Source organism: Nelumbo nucifera, chromosome 2 (genome assembly GCF_055504915.1).
Source record: "Nelumbo nucifera cultivar China Antique chromosome 2, China Antique-T2T, whole genome shotgun sequence".
NCBI classification, from domain to species: Eukaryota; Viridiplantae; Streptophyta; class Magnoliopsida; order Proteales; family Nelumbonaceae; genus Nelumbo; species Nelumbo nucifera.
Window position 1 is genome coordinate 47,647,450 of NC_142650.1, and position 23,079 is coordinate 47,670,528.

General features: G+C 37.6%; 2 protein-coding genes across 3 annotated transcripts; one reads left to right on the top strand and one right to left on the bottom strand.

Moving 5' to 3' along the window:
- Positions 1-7,429: 7,429 nt before the first annotated feature.
- Positions 7,430-10,159, top strand: LOC104602506 (uncharacterized). Of its 2 annotated transcripts, XM_010266227.3 has the most exons (3): positions 7,599-8,130; positions 8,256-9,294; positions 9,387-10,159. In XM_010266227.3, exons 2-3 carry the CDS (start codon positions 8,408-8,410, stop codon positions 10,030-10,032), a joined length of 1,533 nt encoding a protein of 510 aa, XP_010264529.1. In that variant the 5' UTR covers positions 7,599-8,130; positions 8,256-8,407; the 3' UTR covers positions 10,033-10,159. The 2 variants fall into 2 exon arrangements, with proteins under 2 accessions (XP_010264527.1, XP_010264529.1); XM_010266225.3 differs by having other exon boundaries at positions 7,430-9,294.
- Positions 10,160-10,847: 688 nt separating this feature from the next.
- Positions 10,848-14,443, bottom strand: LOC104602505 (uncharacterized). The gene is made up of 3 exons (XM_010266224.3): positions 14,211-14,443; positions 11,491-11,691; positions 10,848-11,148 (listed from the first exon to the last, which is right to left on the bottom strand). Exons 1-3 carry the CDS (start codon positions 14,319-14,321, stop codon positions 11,113-11,115), a joined length of 348 nt encoding a protein of 115 aa, XP_010264526.1. The 5' UTR covers positions 14,322-14,443; the 3' UTR covers positions 10,848-11,112.
- Positions 14,444-23,079: the final 8,636 nt, after the last annotated feature.

The following is a 23,079-nucleotide window of genomic DNA, read 5'->3' on the forward strand; positions in this document are numbered from 1 at the left end:
CAAAGGGCCGATCGTCGTTCATCAATGAAGGGTACCTTGGCCAGTGCCGAGGTGAGATTGCCGTCGTTTGCTCCCTCTGTCATCGATCTCAAGGGAGGCAACGACCCAGTGAGTACTGATTGAGACTCCATGGGTCTAGTTGCCTTCCAACCTCAGGTTGGCCAGGAGGAACATTTTGCCAGCCCTCACACCTCGGACATACCTCGCTTCGTCCCGTGCATAGCTCTTCAGATGGCAAGGGGCATGTTGCTTCCCAAGGACGTGCGGTATTATTGCGGCCTAGACCTAGTTGATGTAGGGGTTTGGATGGCTCGTTGCATAGTCTAGGTTTGTTTTCTTCCGAAGTTTCTATCTTTCAATTCTGTAACTCTTGTTCTGATCATACCTTTCTTCTTTTGCTAGGTGAACACCATGTGGCAAGTCCTGTTGGATCAAGTCACTACGAGCCAGAAGGAGAGAGGCGAGTTGTAGGCCAATGTCAACGTGTTGCAGTCTTAGATGTGTGGGGTCTAGCTCAACGTCGAGGAAGACTATCAGCGATCCATCAAGATGAGCGGGAAGATGCAGCTTGAGATGGAGGAGGCCCGAGAGACCATTGCCGTCTAGGAGCGCTAATTGGAAGAGAAGCATACTAAGTATACTGAGGATATCTGTTGAGACAAGGTGGCAGTCGTTTCTCATTTTTGTATCTCTCCTGAATATGACCAGGAGAAGGTGGAGCTCTCAATCATTGCAATGCAAAAGGGGTTTAAAATCTATCTCTGCTACTTGAAGACACTGCACCCCGATTTCGACTTTGGCACTTTCTCCGTGAACGATGAGCTGAATGAGCTTGATGTACAAGTCGACAGGGAGCCACTTCGGGCTCGACCACAAGGGGAGGCGCGTTCACCGGTGTGATGGTAGGGTTCAGAGGGACGTCAATCTGTCCAATGTTCACTGAGGGGGCTTCTGGGATTGTCTCAAGCTGCCCAGTGACTTGGTTGTTGTTGTTGTTGGAAGGCTTGCTTGAAGATGCCATTTGTTTTAAGGTTTCGTAAAATAAAGGATGATTGTATCAAATTCCCGTAGAGAATGCTAATTGATGTAGAGCGATCTAGTTGCTCTCATGTGTCAGGTGATTCAGACGTTGATTCGGATGAGACCTTGTCAGGGTCGAGCTGTAGCTAGCCGAGCTGTTCTGTTCTGCAAGAGAGAGGGTTAGAGTGCCCAGGCTATCTTTACCTAGGGTGGGCACTCTGATGCTTAAGTCAGAGAATGTCTTTGAAAGTTTTTTAGAAAACAAGAGAGATTGAGAGCTTATAATCACGCATACCTTCTCTAGTAGGAATGGAGACTTTATATAGGTGTGAGTGGTTTGAGCCTTCTCACAACGGGTCTCATGTTCTCACGGAGATGTTTCCGCCTGGTTGGGTGAGTTATTACATCAGTTACGAAATTTGCGCAAGGGTTACATTTCATCCGAATAACTCTGATGTGTGTAGTGTTGTAGGCAGGTCTAATGGTCAATGCATTAATGTTCTAGAGATCTCAGGCTGGTAACGTATTTTCAAGACAAGTTAGCGGGCTCGTTTGGCAGGTCGCCATAGGTTCCTATAGCCCGACCGAGGTGGGTCATGATAAGTTGAGAAACCTGTCAGCTCGGCCCGACCGAGGTGGAGGTTGGCCGGGGCGAGGTGCTTTAGGCCAACTTGACGAGCTGGTTCACTTACTCAGGGACGAGGTGTCACTTGAAGGCTACGTGCCGTGATGTGATTCAGAGGACCAAATTACTCATCACCAAGGATCAAGGAAAGACATTTCCATGATTGTGAAAAAAAGGGAAAATATATGATGCAGGAAAGACATGGTATGGAAAGAGTTTTGACCAATCAAAACCAACCCATGAATTTTAATAAATAACACCTGATATCATATATCACTCTCCATTTTTATTTCAATAATTCCACGATTGATGCATAAAAGAAGCCTATCAAGAAAGCAAAAAAATTTAGTTTGCAAAAATGGTTGCAAGTTGCAACACCATAAAAATTGTAGAATGCAAAACAAAAAAGCTCCATACGCATTTTTAATAATGCTACCCCCTCCACATGTTTAATTTAAAAATCACACCAATTGGCCAAACCGAGTGTAAAATTGTGTGTGTGTAATTGTGTATACATACATACATACATATATACAAAAAATTATATAATAACTTTAAAATATTTATTAAAAACAAAAAATAATTATAATTGATTTAAATTAGGGTTTTACAAAATACATCACGAAATTATGTACTAACAATATAAATTAGGATTTTCTGGATTATTCAATTTAAATGCTATTCAAATAATAAGAATTTAACAGTAAAAATAAAATATTATTTAAATATTTCAAGAACTAAATATCTTAAATAAAAAATATTAAAAATAGCTAAATGATTAACAAAATATTTAATATTATGTAATATCTTTAATAGAAATAAAATTCAAATAATGAAAAATGTTAAATATTTTATAACATAACTAGATTTTAAATAGTTAAAATAATGAAATTATGTAATAAATTTAAATATTTTCTTAAAACTAGAAAAATAATTATAACATAAATATCAAATTAATAATAATTTAATATTTTACAAAATTAATAATGAAATTATGTAATAATAGTATAAAAAATAATTTTATGGATTATTAAATTCAATAAATAGTTACTATTTTTAAATTTAAATAATGAGATTATTTAAATAACTAAATAATATTGAAAATAACTAATTTCACTTATATTAATTAAAAATTCTAGAAAAAACTTTCAAAAAATTAATAATAATTTTAAAATCATAATCTATATTTATTATATATTAATATATACTAAAATTAATATTTATTGTATTTTGATTATTTTTTTATTGTTTTTTGTGATAAATACATTCTCAATAATTAAGTATAAAATCAATTTTTGTTTTTTTATTTAACAAAAAATTTTCAATAATTATTGGAGATTAAACTACTGGTGTTTAACTTTTTAAGTTTAATTTATTGTACTTATTGTATTTTTGTAATTATTGTATTTTCATTATCAGTATATTTTCAATAATTATGTATTTTTGCAATAAATTTGCAATAATTATTGGAGATTAAACTATTATTATTTATTATAGACATATTAAAATTTTAATTTAGCTGAAATTAGGAGTGTTCATGGGTTGGTTCTGTTTGGTTGTAGGTTGTTTCGCCATCCAAATCAACTTGGTCAGGTTGGGGAGTTGGTCATCTGAACCTGATTGACCATTTGTGAAAACAAAACAACTTGGGTTGTATTAGTTTGGGTAATTTTTTTCGGTTTTCTCGGTCGGTTCCAAAGATTTAAACTTAAAAACTTGAAGTTAAATTTAAAAAATTAAGTAGCATTATTAAAAAAGTAAAATTAAAAAATTAAATTTATGATATAAAATATTTTAGACTAAGAAATATGAGAACCAAATTGGTCAAGTTGGGAAATTGTTGAGTCAAAGTTGACAAAAAATACTAGAAAATTGATCAACTCGAGTCGAGTTGGTCAGCTTGGTCGGTTTCATCAGTTTGATGAACAACCCTAGGTGAAATTTATTATTATTATTTTTGTATTGTAAAAGAAAATTATTAAAAGTGGTATATAAAATATAAGGGAAAATTTATGATGCAAGAAAGATATGGTATTGTAAGAGTTTTGATCAATCAAAGTCCACTCATGAATTTTGATAAATAACACCTAATTGGCTACCACATTTATGATACCAGTTGATTGGTCAAAAAATTTTCAGATATCATATGTTTCCCATATCGTAGTTGAACCCAAAATACAAATAACCATTAATTATTTAAAAAATAAAAGAATAAAACAATTATATACTCTTATGTGTTTCTATTATTTAGTCTTCGCTTAATAATTTCATTACATTGCACTGGTCCCTGCTAGTAACTTAATTCCTAAAACTCTAATATACAGCCTGTGATCCAATGACAAGATCAAATGAGTCAATGGTTCAATCATTTGACTATCCGAATTGAATATGTTTTTTTACCAAATCAATAGTTTGTTTTTTTGTTAAAAATTGGACCCAAAAACATGATTGGATAACAATTTGAATGGTTCAACCATCCGAATCAACAATGTTACAGTGGATTGAAAACATTGACTTCCATGAAAAAAAAAAAGAATGCCTTGCAGTAAGAATCAGCATGACACTGAATACTGTTGGGTGATGATGGTAAGTTATGGGCCGGGCCCATCCATGAAATTTTCAAATATAGAGAGAGAGAGATCAATTGCCAAAGTAGGCAAATTTTCTTTTCTGTACCTACTAATCTGGGACACGGTCTCAATTTCTACTAATGGTGGGTGGGTGCCACCAACCATGGATAATATTCCTGATGTGCGATATAAGTGCACTCATAAGGAGGGTACAATAAGAAATAAGAAGAAAAAAAAAGGTGTATCGTATGTACTGCTCCATCTAATACGTATGGTTTAGCTGTTGTCGAAGAGCGTTAATGGGTGCTGAGCTTTTAAATGGAGGTGTCGATAATCGCTATGCTTTGTTTGGCATTTGGCACCAAATATCCATCTAAGTAGACGATAGCCACATGACTCAACGGTTAAAAAGTTACTTCAACTCATCTCATTGTGTTCTAGAGAAATTCATGACATGTCACATTAACATTGTGTTTGGTATTATTACCGTTTCTACCTGAAACGCTTTGTGTTTATCATTTTAAATTGATGAAATATATGCATTGTCAGGAACTCACATTTAATATATGTCACTTTCCTGAATAAACCGTATATATATATATATATATATAAATATGGGACTTTATCGTTAAGTTTGTGGTTCAGTTAATAATTCAAAGCTTTTTAGGTAATAAAAGAAAATCTCAGTTAGAAACAGCAATTTGAGTCGGTCTGCTGTCCTCTCCAATGAGCATGTCGGGATTGAAATTGAAACGAATAGAAAGCTAAGAATCATGAGGTATTGAGGGATGGGAGGTGGGATTTAAAATCAACCCACCTCCAGTAGGTGAAACTTGGCGGCTTCAGTCCTCTGTGGCTTAAGGTAAAGAAAAGAAGGGAAAAATAGAAAAATCTTTACAAATTTTGTATAGGTTTTTTTGACTTTTTCTTCCCTATCTTTTCCTTCAAACCAAACATAATCTAAAGGTATTCCTACCTTTTCTTTCTTTTTCCTACATTTTCCTTCAAACCAAATATAGCCTAAAGATACAAGAGTGAAACTTTTTAGGTTGAGAGATGTGATTGTCACATCAATATGAGAGTTACTTCTCAGCTAGATTGGTTAAACTTTATCCCTACACCAAACAATGTCAATTTAAGGTTTCTATAAATAACCTTCCCACACGTAAGGCCCTAAGTTTGTTTGCACTAATGAAAAGTATGGGAGTGGAAATTAGTTGTGTAAATTTTGATTTATTTTTATTTTAGTTTTTACCATTTTTTTGTTTGCAGTGCAGATGAAATAAAACAAAACATGAAGGGAAGCAAACTAAAATCTAAAATAATTTAACTGAAATTTGCACCTTTTTTATTTGTTCACATGCATTTGTACTAGTACAAATGAAATTACATTGCAAATAAATAGAAACTAGGGCTCTCTGTCTCATGCGTATTTGTATTTGCACTCTTTGCAAACCAATAGTCTAAACCTGGCAATTGGGTCGGGTTCGGGTTGGGTCAATACACTTCGGATTGATTTTGGGTCGGGTTGAATTTTGGGTTGGGTTATCAAATGCTAGACTCTAACCCTAAATGTTCGGGTTAGGGTTGACCCATGGGTCAATTCAGGCCATTCTAAAAAATAACTGAAATTTAAAAAAAATAAAGAAAAACTACATGAAAAATGTCAAAATTAAAGGAATTAACCTTAAGATTCCAAATATAAAATAAAAAAACTTGAACATTTAACAATTTAAAAAGTAAACAATAAAGAGTAAAGGCTAAATAGAAAAAATTAAAGAGTGGAAACTTCTAACAATGCATAAATAGTCCCAATTAGACTCGATAATCGGGTCAGTGGATTGACTCATGACACAACCCAATCCAACCCAATTTTTTCGGGTCGGGTCAAGTCGGATCATTCTCACATTCAGGTAGCTAAATATGAGACCCTAACCCTGTTTTTTCGGGTTGGGTTAGGTCGGATTCGTGGGCTGGGTCAATTTTTTGCCAGGTCTACTAGTAGAGGTTCCGTTTTAGGAAGAGTGCAAATACAGATATAAGAAAGAGAGAGAGAGAGGCATCTTGGGCCGGGTTAGGCTAGTCTGAAAAATATGAGCCCCGTCCAGGTGACTGGTCAAGTGGTCCAACCGTCTGCTGAATGGATCAAATGGTTCAGTGGTTGAACCAAACGTGTCATTTGATCATTAACTGATTTTTTTTTTTTTCAGATGATTAGAGGGTGAAATGGACATAAAAATTTGGGTGCGTGTGGATAAACCAGTTTGACCGGCTGGTTGGAATTTGGGTTGAAAGCATTGTTTCAAGAAAAGGATGCTTACGGCTTATTAGGCAAACCCTTTACTCCCATAACTAGCTTGCTTTCCATTTGTAGGTTCCGTCTTAGAAGATTTTTACCTCCAAAGTTGGCAAAAAAAAAAAAAAACTTGGTTAAAGAATGCTGTTATCCTTTAGAAGAAGGCGATCTATTCATTTGATGGTTGAATGCATCCAACCAAGCTGGTCTTTCGTCTTTCATATCTCTTAGACGAGATAAATTAGAATCTGTTTGGTTCAGGTGGAAATTAAAATTGGAATGGAATTTCATTTCCAAGAGAAGAGAGGGAATGGGATTAGGATTCGACCCAACCAAACAATTGCCATTCCGATTTTGATTCCAGACAGACCCCTATTGTCGCGAGCCGAACGGGTCCTTAAGCCCTTGTTGATATTGCAAGAGAAGATGTTTATCTCATTACAACCTTGTAGTTAATTGTAGGACTTGACACAAACCTGTTAAGTCCTAGATATATAACAGATTCGGCACGTTGAGAAACTTGTAAGGAATTAATACTAAGGGTCTGTTTGGTTTGCAAGAATAGGGATTTGGAATGGGAATCGGAATCGGAATGGGCTATTCTGATTCCAACTGTTTGAGGGTATGATCATTCCCTGCTCCTAAATCCCATTCCTACTGATTTTAATTCCTATTTTCATTCTAACCAAAAAGATTATGGGAATGGACCATTCCACTTCCAATTCCAACCACGAACCAAACGGACCCTAAATTGTTGATGCTAGCTATTTTAACAAACCTTTACTTCTTTTTATCTTCCCCACGTTAATTAGGTCGCTGCAAATAAAGATATAGGATAGTTTGCTTGAATCTTAAGCAATCCTGGCAAGCTTAAGGCTTTAATTAAGCATATATTCGTAAGTTAGGTGGGTTCTCTGTGAGCAAGAAACATTATACCAACTGATGAATATATACATAGGTGGAAATCCTCCTCCCTATGTAGTGGTGTTGGGTTTCTTGTATTCTCTAGTTAAATCATAAGAAAGGTTTCCAGCAGGGTGTGATTCTGCAACCAAATGCTTGCCAATTCTCAGAAGAAAGAAACTTGCTACAAGCTTTGAATGGGTTAAAAATTCCCCATCATTTTCTATGTTTTCTTTCCGTCCCTTACTCATCCATTCCTTCATTCAACCTTATCGCAGGTTTGCTTAACAACTATTAATTACCCTTTCTAGATAATATCCCTATTGATGTATTCCATACCCAATAGTCTTGCTTGAAAGTAAGGAGTTTTCTTAATCTAGAGAAATAAAGCCAAGGGTTGATGCAATGAGTGATGTAGACAAAAGTTTCGTACATAATAGTTCTAATACAGCAGCTTTGCTAATTGCCTGAAAATGTTTCATTTGCTCATCATCGTCTTAACAACTTCTTCTCAGTGGTCACCTCGATCGTTCAAATCCGCCTTTTTCCCTGAAGTAAGGATGGTGGACAATCACTCTAACCGAGCAATTTTCAGCGTACGTGTTTGACTAAGTGGTATCTCCTAAAATCTTCATGCAACAGATTAATCACAACACCTTGAGCACTTGTGGGAGTGGTCGCGTCAATACTCGATACCATCTTTCCGTGTAACTAGGGTCAGTACATGGCATTCTTCATTATCTTGACCTAACGGTCCATCAATGCTTGCGGATAGCTTCAGTTCTCATCTGCTGCACTACTATTCAAGGTCCTAACTAGCTAGCTATGCCTATGCTCACAGGCTAATTCCAGTCTACCAGCATCCGTCATCCGTGTAGTTTCTACCTTGCAGGGAACTGGGCTAATTTACGTGGGTATCCTTTTCACCATATTTCGTACGAAGAATCTCTCCACTGTCCACTCTATTCTTTTCGTTGATGCAGGTCCTTAAATATGAAGCAAGTGCCTAAACACAACATTCCATGCATCATGGCTTCTTTCTGCATTCCAGCTGATATATGGTCGTGGATCAATAATCTCCCACCCATCACCCAGTGGAAAACCAATTCCGTTTCCGTCTGTATATGTTCCTCAAGATCAACCCTGCAGCCATCTCTCAATCTCTCCATTACAAAAGACCTTCATGACTCTTTTGTTTCCTTCTCTGTGATTGCAGATTTCAATTTCCCCATTTCTCTCTGGTCCTCCAAATCATTCAAACTCAACACCAAGGCTCCAGAGTCAATAGATGTGGGGATCGTTTACAATCTGTTCATCAATTTCATTAATGACTTCCTTGGTTACGGCCCCAGCAAGAACACCTCCTTTCTCAATATCCCCACCTTAGAAACCATCAGCAATTTCAAAGACATCTTCGATATCACCTTCTTTTCTCTGGCATTCCTCGTTTGCATCTACGAAGCCCCCAAGGATATACGATCAGGATGTCTAGATACTCTTAAGAATCACTTAACCAGATCCCAATCGAGAGAAGCATCAAAGCAACTCATGAGGCTCCTGGGCTCCAACATCGAAGAGCAGTGGATGAGGTCATTAAACCTTGCCATCACTAATTGGACCATAGAGCTTCAGGAATCCCATCACGCCCTAACAACAACGTTACCCTTGTTTTCCTATGCAATTTCGACAGTTGGTCTGTGGAAAGCTCAATTATATTGTCCGGTCGTTGCCATGGAAACTGAAAATTCAAGCAATACTGCGGACAAAAGAGTGCTCTTCTCGCTCAAGTATCACCAGTTGGAGTGTGTCATCCAGTTTGGTTACAAGGTCATAGTTCGTGATGAGTGGGTCGACGTGATGGTGAACGTTGATAACATAAGGTTGGAAATTAATACATGTGTGGGCTTGTGCTTGAGGTGAGGCTTCTTAAATTATTTTGTGTATTGCCTCATTCTTTCTTTTGTTCTATCAGATGCGATGTGACCCGGCTGGTGTCTGAGACTCTCATGGCAGAGAGAGGAGCTGGAGTAGCAGAAAAACATTTCCCTTCACGTATATCTTTGCAGCTCACCCCGACTCTCCAAACCAACGTGTTGTCAGTAACGGTGAGCAAATCCTCTGATAATCCGTCACGAGAGATCGGCACAGAGAAGGCCCTTGAAGCTGGATTTGATCCCCCAAACCCTTACTTGGGAGTAAAAGTTTCAGCTTCGGAGACCGTGACCATGAGCTTGAAACCATGGAAATTTGAGCAATCCGTGGATGGAAACGGTGCAAATTTGAATTGGTTCCTCCACGATAGCAAAGACGGACGAGAAGTCTCTTCTAAAAAGCCTTCAATGCTCAAATTGGTCCAACCAAAAGCTTGGTTCAAGAACCGGTATTGCAGCGCTCATCGGCCCTTTACCAGGGAAGGAGGGGTTATTTTTGCTGGAGATGAATATGGAGAGAGTGTTTTGTGGAAGGTGGATAGAAGCGCGATAGGGACAACAATGGAGTGGGAGATTAAAGGGTGGATTTGGTTAACATACTGGCCTAATAAATATAGGACAATTTATAACGAGACTAGGAGGCTGGAGTTCAGAGAAACCGTCCATCTTCCCATCAATCTAAGTTAAAAATAAATGTTACATAGCGAGCCCTCGTGAGCTGTGATCTCTCATCTCTGTGATGGTCACTGACCATATATTGTTTAAATAAAGATGGCACTGGCACTGTAATAACTCCTTAAACAAACCTTTTTCTCCAGTTCTTGCATGGAAACAAAAGCGCAGAACATCAAAATGCGATGGGGAAAAATTAACTCAAAACAAATCTAAACTTTGTGAATTGTTACTTGCGTAACTCTGCACAAGACAGACTTTAGTTCTTCTGGTGCACTATTTCTTCCTGTACAAAGGCAATTTTCTTTATGGTATGTGCAATAAAGCATGCACACCGAAACGATAAAAAAATGTTTATAATATTTAACAAGAGCCAGATTTTCACAGATCAAGGTTCAAAGTATCAACAAGTATCAGCCGATACATATCGTTCCAGGACCCCTCCGATATGCCCCTACAGTAGGTGTATCGGAGGTCTAACTGGTTCAGGGGGTAGAGAAGACCTAAACCAGCCCCCCTGAACCAGTTGCAAAAAAAAATTAAAAAAGCATCTCCAAAATGTGTATCGATTCGCCCAATACACCCCTATCGGCATATCGAGCGTATCAATATTTTGAACCTTGCCACAGATACATGGTCATCGTAAAGCATCAAGCTTCTACAAGCAGTTCAGTGGAGAAACTGGCTGCTCTCCTATCGCATTGGATGTGTACTGTGTATCAATGTAATTACCTAAGTCTGAAGCCATCTATTATGCTTTGTTATACAGGTATCCAATTTTATATGGAAACAGGGTATCTAATTTAATCTCTCCAATATAAGGCAGCAGCTTAACTAATCCTCAGAAGGAAAAACATTTTATTCCAACAAACCAACAAAGAAGAAATCTTATCCCCAAACGAAAGTACTGCCACTATATGTTCAACAATTCCCTGAAATTAAACATGTCGATTACAAAACAAAACATGATGTCCCTTGTTGCGTCTCTACAACAGTTATAAGACCATATTGATAGATTGCCATAGAGTTTACTTCTACATATGCCATTTGGTCTGTAAAAAGAGTTCAGGCAACACACCAGAACTTCTACAGAATTTAGAAGGTGGACCCATTCCATCCAAAGTTGGAGCCCTGCAAATGCAAAATAGGAAAAGAGATTACGATTTAAACTTACAAGCTTTACAATTGCAGAGAGCATGAAATGGCACACAATACAAGTGCAGAGATTGAAGAAAAGCATTATTTGAGGGAATGTCTAGAAAGTTGAAAGCTAACAAAAACCTCACTCGTGATTTTAAACAGTAAAAGGTTATTTACATTATCTAGTGCTGATGTAAAGAATGCAAACACTGTGCATATTCTTGGCTTTGATGGGCCTAAACAAACAGGAAAAATGCAATGAGAAAATTTCAGATGATCCATCATTACCCAATGGGGGGAGTGGAGACACCTTGAAAAAATAAAATAACTTGCCTTTGTGTCGTAGAATTTGAGGAAGAATCGTGACTTAGGAACAGACAATTTGGTTTCAAGAATTGTTGCAATTGCACCACTCAGTTTCTTGTTTACTTCAGGATTGAGGCCCCCAATAGACACCAGCTCACCATAGGCTGCTGGTTGCTCATTTCCACCAAAAGACATGGGTACTGATCCCTTCAACACTATCATGACATACTGTAAGGAAATTACCACAAAATTAGTATAAATGTTTACTTAGCTATCAGGTAAATAAAGATACAACTAAAAGCAAACAAAGGGGAATACTTCAAAATTAACGAAAACCGCACATTCATGAACAAACACACATACATACACATCACATTACAAAACATTGGACAATGCCAACATAGTCAATACAAGATTTATGTAACTGATGGAAGCATCAACATAATAAAAAAAATGAGTACTCAATTTAACAATGCATATGAGATATGACATGAAACCAACTCGCAGGTGATCATATCAGAATCCTTTTATTTTCTGCACATAGTTATCTAAGTCATTTGCGAGATACTTGACAAGAAACCAATTTGCAGGTAGGTTCACATTAAATCAGCCATAGAAAATAATATAATACTTCAATTCTCTTAAAGGAATATACACAAAGACAGAGACCTATTTGTTTACCCCAATGGAAGACTAAAATATTGCTTATTTTAAAGAACCCTATTGATTTGATTTATATAACAAACAACTTGTAAAATAGTAAGGACACAAAATTCATTGATATGCAAAATGATCCATGGCATGGTAATGCCCACTTATGGAGGTTTTTCCCTCTTTGTTTTGCAATTGCAATAGGAGAAGGAAGCATTGGTTGCAGAGTACTTTGAAATGCAAAATGAGGAGGTGGTGTGGAGTATGCAGTTCAGAAGGAATATGAATAATTGGGAAATTCAGAATTTGGTTTGAGTGATTATTAAGCATTCAGAATCAAAAGCCATGTCCAGATGAAGACAACAGAAGACTAGAAGAGTAGTGTGGGCATGGGATAGATCTGGTGCTTTATTTGTGAGGTCCTTCTTCAACAATACTAATCCAATGGCAGCAGGAAATTTTCCTAGTTCAACGAAAAGGCACTCAGGTGTGCCATCCAAGTGCTTAACAACTAATAACCTTAATAAGAGAAGTGTGGTTCTATATAATGAATGTGTGTTGAGGTCATCTTTTCTGCACTAATATGGTGGTAGCAAACTGTGAGGAAGAAGCATAAGACTATTTAGGGAAGAAGTTTGATTTCCAAGCTCAGTTGAGGAGTTCTTTTGTGGCTGGTATTTTCTGGAACTGAGTAAAAGGGGCAAAGTTGTATGGAACATTACACCATATGGGGTGAAAGAAATGCATGGACTTTAGCATAAAATAGCTCCGAGGAGATGTTAACAAGGAAGGTTAAGGGCAGGCTGTGCTTGCTATTAATGCATAGGAGATTTAGGGGTATTTCCTATAATTCTCTTTCGTAAGTTCAAAGTTTGAGAATGGCCATCTCTTCTGATGCATAATTGCATATGGCGCTTGTGTAGCCCCATTGTACAATGTCTTGGCATACAGCGTTACTGATGTAACTTCTTGAAACATGCCTATAATTAATACAATACAATACAATACTTATCCACAAAAAGGAACTAAAAAATATGTCCTTTATTTCCACCATCATTTGGACAAAAAGCCTAATAAAACAAAAATTACCATTAAATGCAAAAACTCTTATTTCTATGTGCAAAATTATTACCATGTAAAGAAGGCAAACCATACTTTTAACACTAAAACAAAGTATAATCTAATTAATACCCTATCAAGAACTCCATGCACTAGCAAATCATCAATGAAAAAAAATATAAAATCCTACCCCGACTAAACCTCGTTCACTGAAGGCTGGGTTGCCGACTAAGAATGACAAACACAAATAGGAACCAAGCAAACTAGCGATTTGGATAACTATGGTTTTGCCTTTTTGGTTGAATTGGTGTTGTTAAAGTTGTAAGGTATATCCCATTCTAAGTTAATGCAATAAATTAATTGGAATTAATTGCTCTGTATGCAGTACATAAGGAGAAATCTGAAGGGAGGGGAGCAGAGTTGACAAAACAAAACAGGTAAAAAGAAAGTAATAAATTAGACAATTACAGAGAACATGGTGACTAGGGTTTTCAAAGAACAAAGGACTAGGCCATTTTTTATGCATGTTATATGGTAAACTGTTTCATATATGCCTCAATTAATCAGTTCGCCCTTTTCATTTCCCCCTTTCTTGGAACTTCTAGGTTATTGCTCAAATCTATTGAGTTATTTGGTTTTCCTACCAGAAATATAGTTTAATATTCTAAATCTTGAGCTACTAAGTCTAAAGGTATATTGGTTAGTAACAAGACAACTAAGTTCAAACTGCTGAATCACGAACATTTCCTAAATGCTTTCATCTGACAACCTGCATATCCCGATCAATGGGTGCCGAGTAATACCTAGGCAAGCAACAACAGTGATGAAGGTGGCCTAGATGGTTGATGTGCATAAAGTTAATTAATACGGTTGCCCAATAAACAATGGAAAAAATGAAGCAAAAGAAAAGGAGAAAAAAATCAAGATGTGAGGATCCACGATACATGAAAACTACCAAATGAAAAAAGAAAAAAAAAAAAAAAGAGGAAATAATGGAAAGAACAGAAACACGAAGGAGAAAGAGGGGAGAGATTTACGGCCTCCGGTTTTCCGATGATCTTAGCGACGGTCTTAGTGGCTTCAGAAAGAATGGAGGACGTATCGACTCCATCCAAACTCACGTTAGTGGACAGGTTCAGACAAGGCATCTTCTCTCTGTGTAGAAAGCAAGTAGAAGTTCAAAACCCTCAACCCTTTCTTCCTAGTCCGTACCGCTAACACAAGAGATACACACAACCATTCATTTTTCTTCCCTAATATGTACTAACGGTGACCGGACTCGGGGAGAGAGAGAGAGAGATAGAGAGGGGGTCTATGTGATTACCGAAAATGCCCCTACTGTTGCGAAAATCTTAGGGTAAATCATATAAACAACCCTTATAATTGGATGTAGTGACACTTGACCCTATAACATTTTTTCGACCCATGTAACTTTGTTTTGTAATAAAAGCTCCCCTAAACTTCTGCATTTCAGCACTTTGCCGTCGCCGTTACTATTCCGCCAATTGATTTCATAAAATATTTATTTTCTTTAAATAATTGTAAAACTCAAAACTACCCTTATGTTACTTTATAAATTCATTTACCATTTTAACCTAGCTTTTATTTTCTTTAAATCCTAATTCGTCTTAAGATTGTGTTGAGAACAATTTCTACTTTGGGTGCATTTGATTCCGTGGAAAAATCATCCATGTAAATGTTAGTTGATGGAAAAGTCAATCCATAATGCTATGTTTGGTTTGAAGGTAAATGTAAGAAAAGGAAGGAAAAGATAAAGTAACCTTTACGACCTTTATAATTTTCTCGTCTTTTCCTTTCTTTTCCTACTTTTTCTTTCAAATCAAATATAGCTTAAATTTAAAATTTAATACATTGATTTTATTGATGATCTGTTCATGGGTTGGATTGGTTTGGTTTTGTTTATTTTTGTCAATTGAATCAATCACATCAGGTTGATTTAAAAACTAATGGAAACTGAACAAAGTTAATTTAAAACCAAATTGAAATTAGTTATTATTGGAGTCAGTTTTAGTCGATTTGAATTCAACCGATCCAGCATTCTCCTTTATGGGCCCAAGTACAATACTTTGATAATGTTCGTGTGGGTGGATTTTATAGATGACTAGCTATGCCATGTTGTCACGAGGATAGTCGTTGGGGCCCCGTGCGGCACTCGAATGTGACGAGTAAGCCTAAGCAACAAGCAACAACACAAGAAAATGCAACAAATATGGCACACGAATTAGACAAAAGGCAAATTGTATTGCATTAATGGATGGCAAGCATAAGCACACAGTTCAGTGTCGAGGGGATCTCATGCTTAACCTTTACATGCTCTTGATTCACTCGACTACCTACCTCCCCTCAAAGAGTACGTTAAGCTTTTGGGGGAGTGACAATAAGAAACATAAAAAAGGTGAAAAAACATACTATAGAATTACAATAATGCCATTGGTAATCCCCCATATAAAATCATGCAATGCGTCACCCAAGACACACACTTGGACACTTGGATGGCAGGCTGTGGGCGTGGTGAAGGCACTTGACGGTGTGCCAAATTGGTCACTTGTGATAGTCTCCCCCACTCAATTCGATCTTCGTCCTCAAAGACCAACTTCTGCTTGTGGTGTGAGACTGTTGTTGGTGAATGATTCTTCAGCGACTCCACGAGCTTCTTCTCTTCCAAGGTCTGGGCAAGTGCTGGGGTGATGGGATTGAAGGTTCCTAAGGTACTGGGGAGACCTAAGGCTAGATGTTAGATTAAGTCCTTGGCTAGTGGCTTGAAGGTATGTCAAATGAGGCCTAGGTTGGCTTGCACTACTAGCTAAGGGAAGGATTGGTGCAAAAAGTGAGTTTGGATTAAGAGGGCGTTGGATGCAGAGGGGTGTTTCCCAAGGTTCTCTCCTCACAAGGTTACTATATGGGTTGGATAAAGGCCGAGTGTTGGAATGGTCCCTAGAGTTGGGGTGGCACTCTCTTCCCATTATGGTAGGTAAACTGGGTGTTGGAGTTGGCCTTAGGTCTTCCCTTGGGCCCATCAATTGCGGGCGTTTGCAGCTTCTGCTGATGTTGATGCTGGTGCTGGCACGGGCGCTGGCGTTGGTGTTGGCACTGGAAATGGAACGGTTTTGGGGGAGACTTCTTCCTGGTGACGACTTCCCAACCAGTTCCAGTGTTGATGTGAGATGATTGACAGGGGGCCTTTCTTGTTGACACGATGCTGGCTTCATAGTTGCTTGTTTCTTGGTACAACTGTAAGGTTGAAAGCTGCTTCCCATGTATCTGCATGGCTGATGATACGAGAACCATGCAAGGGGAGTGCTCATCCAAGATAAGTAAGCTGATAATGTTTGGCATAAGTGCTGCTTCCGCCTGCGTATGGAACTCCACTCCAAGAACAACCTGAAAATCATCCAAAGGTACCATAGATAGATTGATGGGTCCTTTCCATGGTCCAACTTGGAGTTCTACTCCACGAGCCATGCCCTCTACTGCTTTAGCCCCTGAGTTGACAGCCTTGACCCACCCTGTTTGTTTGGTGGTGGTCAAGCCGAGTCGCTTTGCCTCCACAAGCGAAATGAAGTTGTGGGTGGCCCCAGTGTCCACCAAGGCTTGGGTTGGCCTCCCACCGAGGGTGATGTCTACATAATTCAGCCCCTTGTGAGCTTTGGTGGGCCGCTTGGATGTGGCCTCTTTCTTAACCATGACGTTGATAAGTTGAAGGGCGCCTACTCTTGGCGTCGCTGTGGTTTTCTCCTCATCACTCTCTTCATCATCACTGAGTTTGGCAATGAGGGCATTGATTTTCTTCTACACAGGACAGTCGCTAGTCCAGTGCTTTCCATTGCAAATGTAACAAGGTGCGGGAGGAGTAGTGGGTCTCCTGGTGTACCGATGACCTTGATGGCTTTGGGCTCCTTGTGGCTTCTTCCCTTGTTGGTGATTGATGGGCTTGTCAGTGCGCACTGGCTTCTCCTTTGTAGAGGTTGATTGTTGATCTTCCCCACTGAAACTCATGGTACGTGGGCTGGATGGTTTTTGCTCTTCTTCCTTAAGTGCCCTCAGATCAACAAGCTGCTCAACTACGGTCATGGTAGTGGCGAGGTCCCTAACCCCGCATCATTGAAGTTCAAGCTCATCCCATGGCTTAAGAACGTCCATGAAATTGAACAGGAGGTCCTTGTCTGACATGTCGGAGATCTCAAGCGTCAAGGCCGAAAATTCCTTGACATAGTCATGTAGTGATTCTTGATGTCTAAGGTTCTTCATTCTTTGGCGTGCCATGTACTCCACATTTTCAGGGTAGAACTGACGCTTGATCTCATGCTTGAATCCAACCCAGGTGTCAATGGTGCGGGTTCCACGTTCAATGTCTTGGCAACACCTATGCCACCATAACACTGCGATATCAGTCAAATACATAGCGGTTGTACGTACTTGAGTTTGGTTGTTAATGATGCCAGTGGCAGAGAAATATTGCTCCCTAGCATCCTGAGCACCCGAGTAAGGTGTTGGATCGCGAATCTTGATGTGCATGGAAGCTAGGGTGGAGGGAGTGCTAGATGAGTTGACCACCGCCCTCTTTAGGAGAGTCATCTCGTCTCTCATCTCGTCCAATTGCGCTTGAAATCTGTCTAGCAAGCCCTGTAGGCTACTTTGGGAAGGCAAAGCTCCCGAGTTTTGTAAGGTGTTGTGCATGTCTCTGAAGGCGTCATTGAAACACCCTTCTAGTTCCACCACTGCATTCTCAACAGTCTCTAGGTTGAGGTGGAGTTCATCGACCCAATCTCGGGTTTCTCCCACTATCGCCTCGCAACGTAGCACATGTCCATGCTAGCTAGTTGGTCGACTAACTTGTCGCGCTTGCTAGCTTTAGTTGTGCATCCCTTTGGGGCTTGTGTCTTGGTGGGTTCATCGAGTGGAGCCTCATCAGTGTCGTGGGCTTGGTGTAGCCCGCGTAGTGTGTTAGCAGCAATGTCCCGATTGCTCTTCATTGTGTTAAAGTAGGGGCGAAGACAGGGTCCAATGTGTATGTAGGAGCTCCTGCTCTGATACCAACTATCACAGGGATAGTCGTTGGGGCCCTGTGCGGCACTCGAATGCGACGAGTAAGCCTAAGCGACAAGCAACAACACAAGAAAAGGCAACAAAGATGACATACAAATTAGACAAAAGGCAAATTGTATTGCATTAGTCGATGGAAAGCATAAGCACACAGTTCAATGTTGAGGGGAGCTCATGTTTAACCTTTACATGCTCTTGATTCACTCGACTACCTCCCCTCAAAGAGTATGTTAAGCTTTTGGGGGAGTGACAATAAGAAACATAAAAAATGTAAAAAATCATACTATAAAATTACAGTAATGCCATTGGCAATCCCCTCATACAAAATCATGCAATGCCCCACGTGGTGAAGGCACTTGATGGTGTGGAAAATTGGTCACTTGTGACAATGTGTCAAGTTCAGGTGCATGAATTTAATGACACAATTTGTTGTAAAAGTGGGATGGATTTTATAGATGGTTAGGCAGCTATATCCTATAGTTAGGGGTGAGAATTATTTGGTTAAAACTGAAAAACTGAATAAAAAATTTTGGTTTTGGTTTTTACAATTCGGCATTTTTGGTTTTTGGTTAAATTGATTTGATTAATTAGGTTTTTGACTAATTCAATTTTCGATTTTGGTTTTTAGAATTAGAAACTAGTCAACCAAACTTTCTATTATTATATGTAACATATAGTATATAATATATAACATATAATATATAATATATAATATAATAAAATTTGATTTCATAATATATGTTAACTTGACCTGATATATATACACGTCGTAAAATTCTGGCCATTTAAAGATCCATTGGTTTTTTATACAATCTAGATTTTATTGATGGGACCTATATTCCACGTGTTTGGACAGAGTGAAACAAATGTAAGAGTATAGTACAACCTATGGACGTGGGCCCCTTATTAGTCATTTCGTTTGTCAAATTTTGATGGAACTAAGGTAAGGGTAAGCATTCAATTTATTTAGTTAGAAACCTAATCGAATAAATCAAAATTTTAAAAACTGAATTAAAAAAAAATTAAAAGCAAACAAAAACCATATTATAGAAAAACCGATTTTTTAAGTTTGGTTTTCAGTTATAACATATAATATATATTAAAATCGAATTTTAATAATATATACTTTAAGTCAGGTAAAAAATATAAGCCATAACCGAACTGAATTGTTGGTTTCTACTGTTATCAAAACTGAAACCTACCAAGTTCTTATAAAACGGATCATCTCGGCGGTTTGGTCAGTTTATGATATTTTGTGAACAGCTCTAGTTTATGTACAATTATATCGATTATTGATGGAAAAGTCAGACAATTAAATGGTTTATATTGATTTTTTATGTAAATTTTACATTGGAAACAAATGCCTCAAAAAATGAGTTGGGTGTAGAGTTTTACACCGGTTCACTTATACATTGGAAACAAATGCATATAAATGCGTACCAACGGTGAACTCCTACGTCGATTCCAATTTACACTAAGAAACAAACACAACCTTTTGAAATTGTTATTTTCACCAATATTTATTATTGTCAAATTATAGAATCATGAATGCACAATTTAATAATTTTATTTTTTATTGTCAACTCTTTTAATGAGTCAAAGTGCAAAGTGCTGGAACTTAAAGCTCTATTTGGTTAATTGGTTTGCAAGGAAAAAAATTGGAAAAGGTGGAATGTTCCTAAAAGATTCCAATAAGATTCGATGAAACACTTCTATACTTCATACAAGTTTTACTTTTTTCGTAATCAATGAATCCATTACAACAGTTGATTCTTTTGTAAAATTATATTGCTTTTGCTGAAGTGGCAGTTGTTTTTGTTTTCATAAACAAAAGCACAAAACCGTCTATGTTGTTAAACACCCCCTTAGAGAATCAGATTTTAAAGCCATCTAATATATATCATCTAGCTGCACATTGAGAACATATTAAATTCATGGGGAGATATTCCTAATGTGCAATGGGGTTTTCATGTTTGTAGAGTGTGTTCAAGGTTTTTTCTCGTAGAGAATTCATTCGCAAGTTAGTCTTGGTTGAATTCCCTGATTCCCTTTTTACAAAAGGATTATATTCAAGCAAAAATTTTATATTTACTGTGAAAGTTATACATTGAAAATATCTCCCCATAAATTTAACACACATACCATTGGATGTTGTTATAGGCTATGCTCAAGGACCTAAACAAGATGTTAGCATTGACAAAACGTAAAATAATCCAATAGCAACAAACAATAGGCAACATAAACAACAAGTCCAAGGAACAGAGAAAAGGGAAGCAAAGAAAGTAAGCAATCATACAAGAGACAAGAGATTTATGTGGTTTACTCAATAAGGGCTACATCCATGGGAATCCCAGCAAACCAATGATTCACTATCAATAGAAAAATAATGTGAACAACATTTCTACAATTATTGTGAGAAGACCTATGAGTAACAACTTAAATAAATAAAGAACCTTCTCACCTCCACAATGAATAATATCATGAAAAAAAAAATAGAATAGTTGAATTCACCCCTTCTAAGAAAAGAAGAAACTCTTGTAGAAAAGAAAATCCACACTCACCAAAGATATAATACCTCCTTATTGCTTGTTTCCAAATAGCTTATATCCCATAACTTAAGTTGTAAAAAAAAAAAAACTTTTTTTTCCAACCCCCCCCCCCCCCCTCCTTTATTTCCTTGTCTTTTTGTTTTCTCTGTTTTTTTGTCTTTACTTAAAGTGAGTTAGCCCCACATCATAAGGTGGGAACCCAGCACATTACATACAGTGGCGGGTCCTACTTTATAGTAGGTCCCAACAGACCATCCTACTCTCGACCATCTCCACCAATTTTTTTTTTCTTTTTTTTTCTATTCCAAAGCCATATTAAGTGCAATTAATCTAGATTCTCGTAAAAAATGGCAAATTTTTTTAATTATTCTTAAAATTTAGGAAATTGACTAACTATACCTCTAATGCTTCCATATTATCTTAAAATATCCTTAATGTTTCTAACAATTGACGCACAACTCCCTTCCCCGTAAGTCTCCATCACAAACCATTTACACTGACCCAATCACAATTCACAAGCTAAGCAAGTAAGCGCACTCTTGCACTTTGCACACTTAGGCCAAGAGCCAATGTATAATGTATTGTCACTCGGCCGGGTCAGTGCTTATCCAAATAAAATATAAATAGATGCAATATTTGTCCTTGACTCATGACTTCAAAGGCTGCTGTTAATAGAAGCATGCTTGCCACTTGTCTCATGGCTTCTTTCTTCTTTTAAACCTGAATGGGGCTCCATTTATCTTTTCAATTAAAATAGTAGTTTCATCTCTAACGTATATTATAACAAAACATGCACTAACCCTAATTTCGTTTCCTCAAATTAAGATGCATGAGCGGAGAAAAGATTAGACAAAAGAGTGAATTAATCAGACATGCTTGCTTGCTTTTCAATAAGCAAATTAACTCATTGAACTCACACTTGCCAAACGTTGACAAACTCATCCCCTTGTTAATTATAGTAAAAACTAATGAGAGTTGGTGGCCATCCTTTTTTTAAGTGTATATATATTTGGCAAAGTAGACGCCCATGGTGGTCCAAAAGAATAACAAGACAAAAGAATTCCCAAAATCCAAAGATATCTTTGAAGCTTTCAAGTATAAGACAGACACTACACTTTGTCATTTCAGACTAGGCTCAGCTTTTGAATTTGACGGCGAAAAAAGCCTCATAAAACTCTCATACATGTGGGTTAAATGATTAATAAGATGACACCAAACCCTTAACCCTTAAACCTTAAGCCTCATATAGTTGGATCCCTATACAATATACACACTCATTCACAACAAAAGAAAATACTTGTTTATGCTTTTGAATCTCTCTCTCTCTCCGCCACCGCCGCCTTTGCCTCCACCCACCTCCGGCAATGTTGTCGGAGGTAGAGGCAGAGGTGGGCGGAGATAGGTGGAGGCATCGCCAGAGGTGGAGGCGGGCGGTAGCGGATGGCGACGCTAATGAATGGATTGCAAGGGGAAGAAGATGAACAATGCTTTTGTCCTTAGTTGATATTATTTTTAAAAAGTTAACTTATTTTTGTTTTCTTTTTTAAATATTACTTTTATTAATATTAGGGTCCTAAAGTTGCCCTTATCTGTTATAATCCCAAAAGAAATTGTAAGGTATCGAGGCGTATTAGCCGATACATATCATAATGGGAGTTTTTCGATACGCTCTTATAGGGGAGTTTTGGGTTTGGTTTAATTCAGAGGATAAACCAGCCTTAGACCAATCCTTCTAAACCAGTTTCAAAGAAAAAATAAAAAAAATAATAAAAAGTGAATAAAGATTCAGGCTGATATGCCCTCATCGGCATATCAGCCTGTATTTTGAACCTTGGCTCTTATAGGGCTGTTTTGTAAAGGTTTCCTTACCTTTCCTTACCTTTTCCTTCAAATCAAACATAGCCTAAAGGCCCGAGGAAAATGGCCATTTAAATTAAAAAGAGGAGGGAGGAGGGAGAAGGAACCAATCGAACCCCCTCGAGAGGCCATCTGCATACCCTCTAATGAGGGATCCAATCAGGGAAGGAGACTCGTGTATGCTCAATAAGTCATCTTGGATCCTCTAAGGATCCTTTATTTAGATGAAACCTCACCAAGTGTCCAAGCTGTTTTGTTTTCCAATGATACTCCTAAAACCCAAAACACTTCTCCCTCCTTATAACTCAAGGGCCTCATATATAATAATAATTATTAATAACAATAAATAATAATAATAATAATATTTGAAAGTTAATTAATCATTAATTAATACTTATTAGTATAATAATTAATCATTAATCATTATTTATTTATT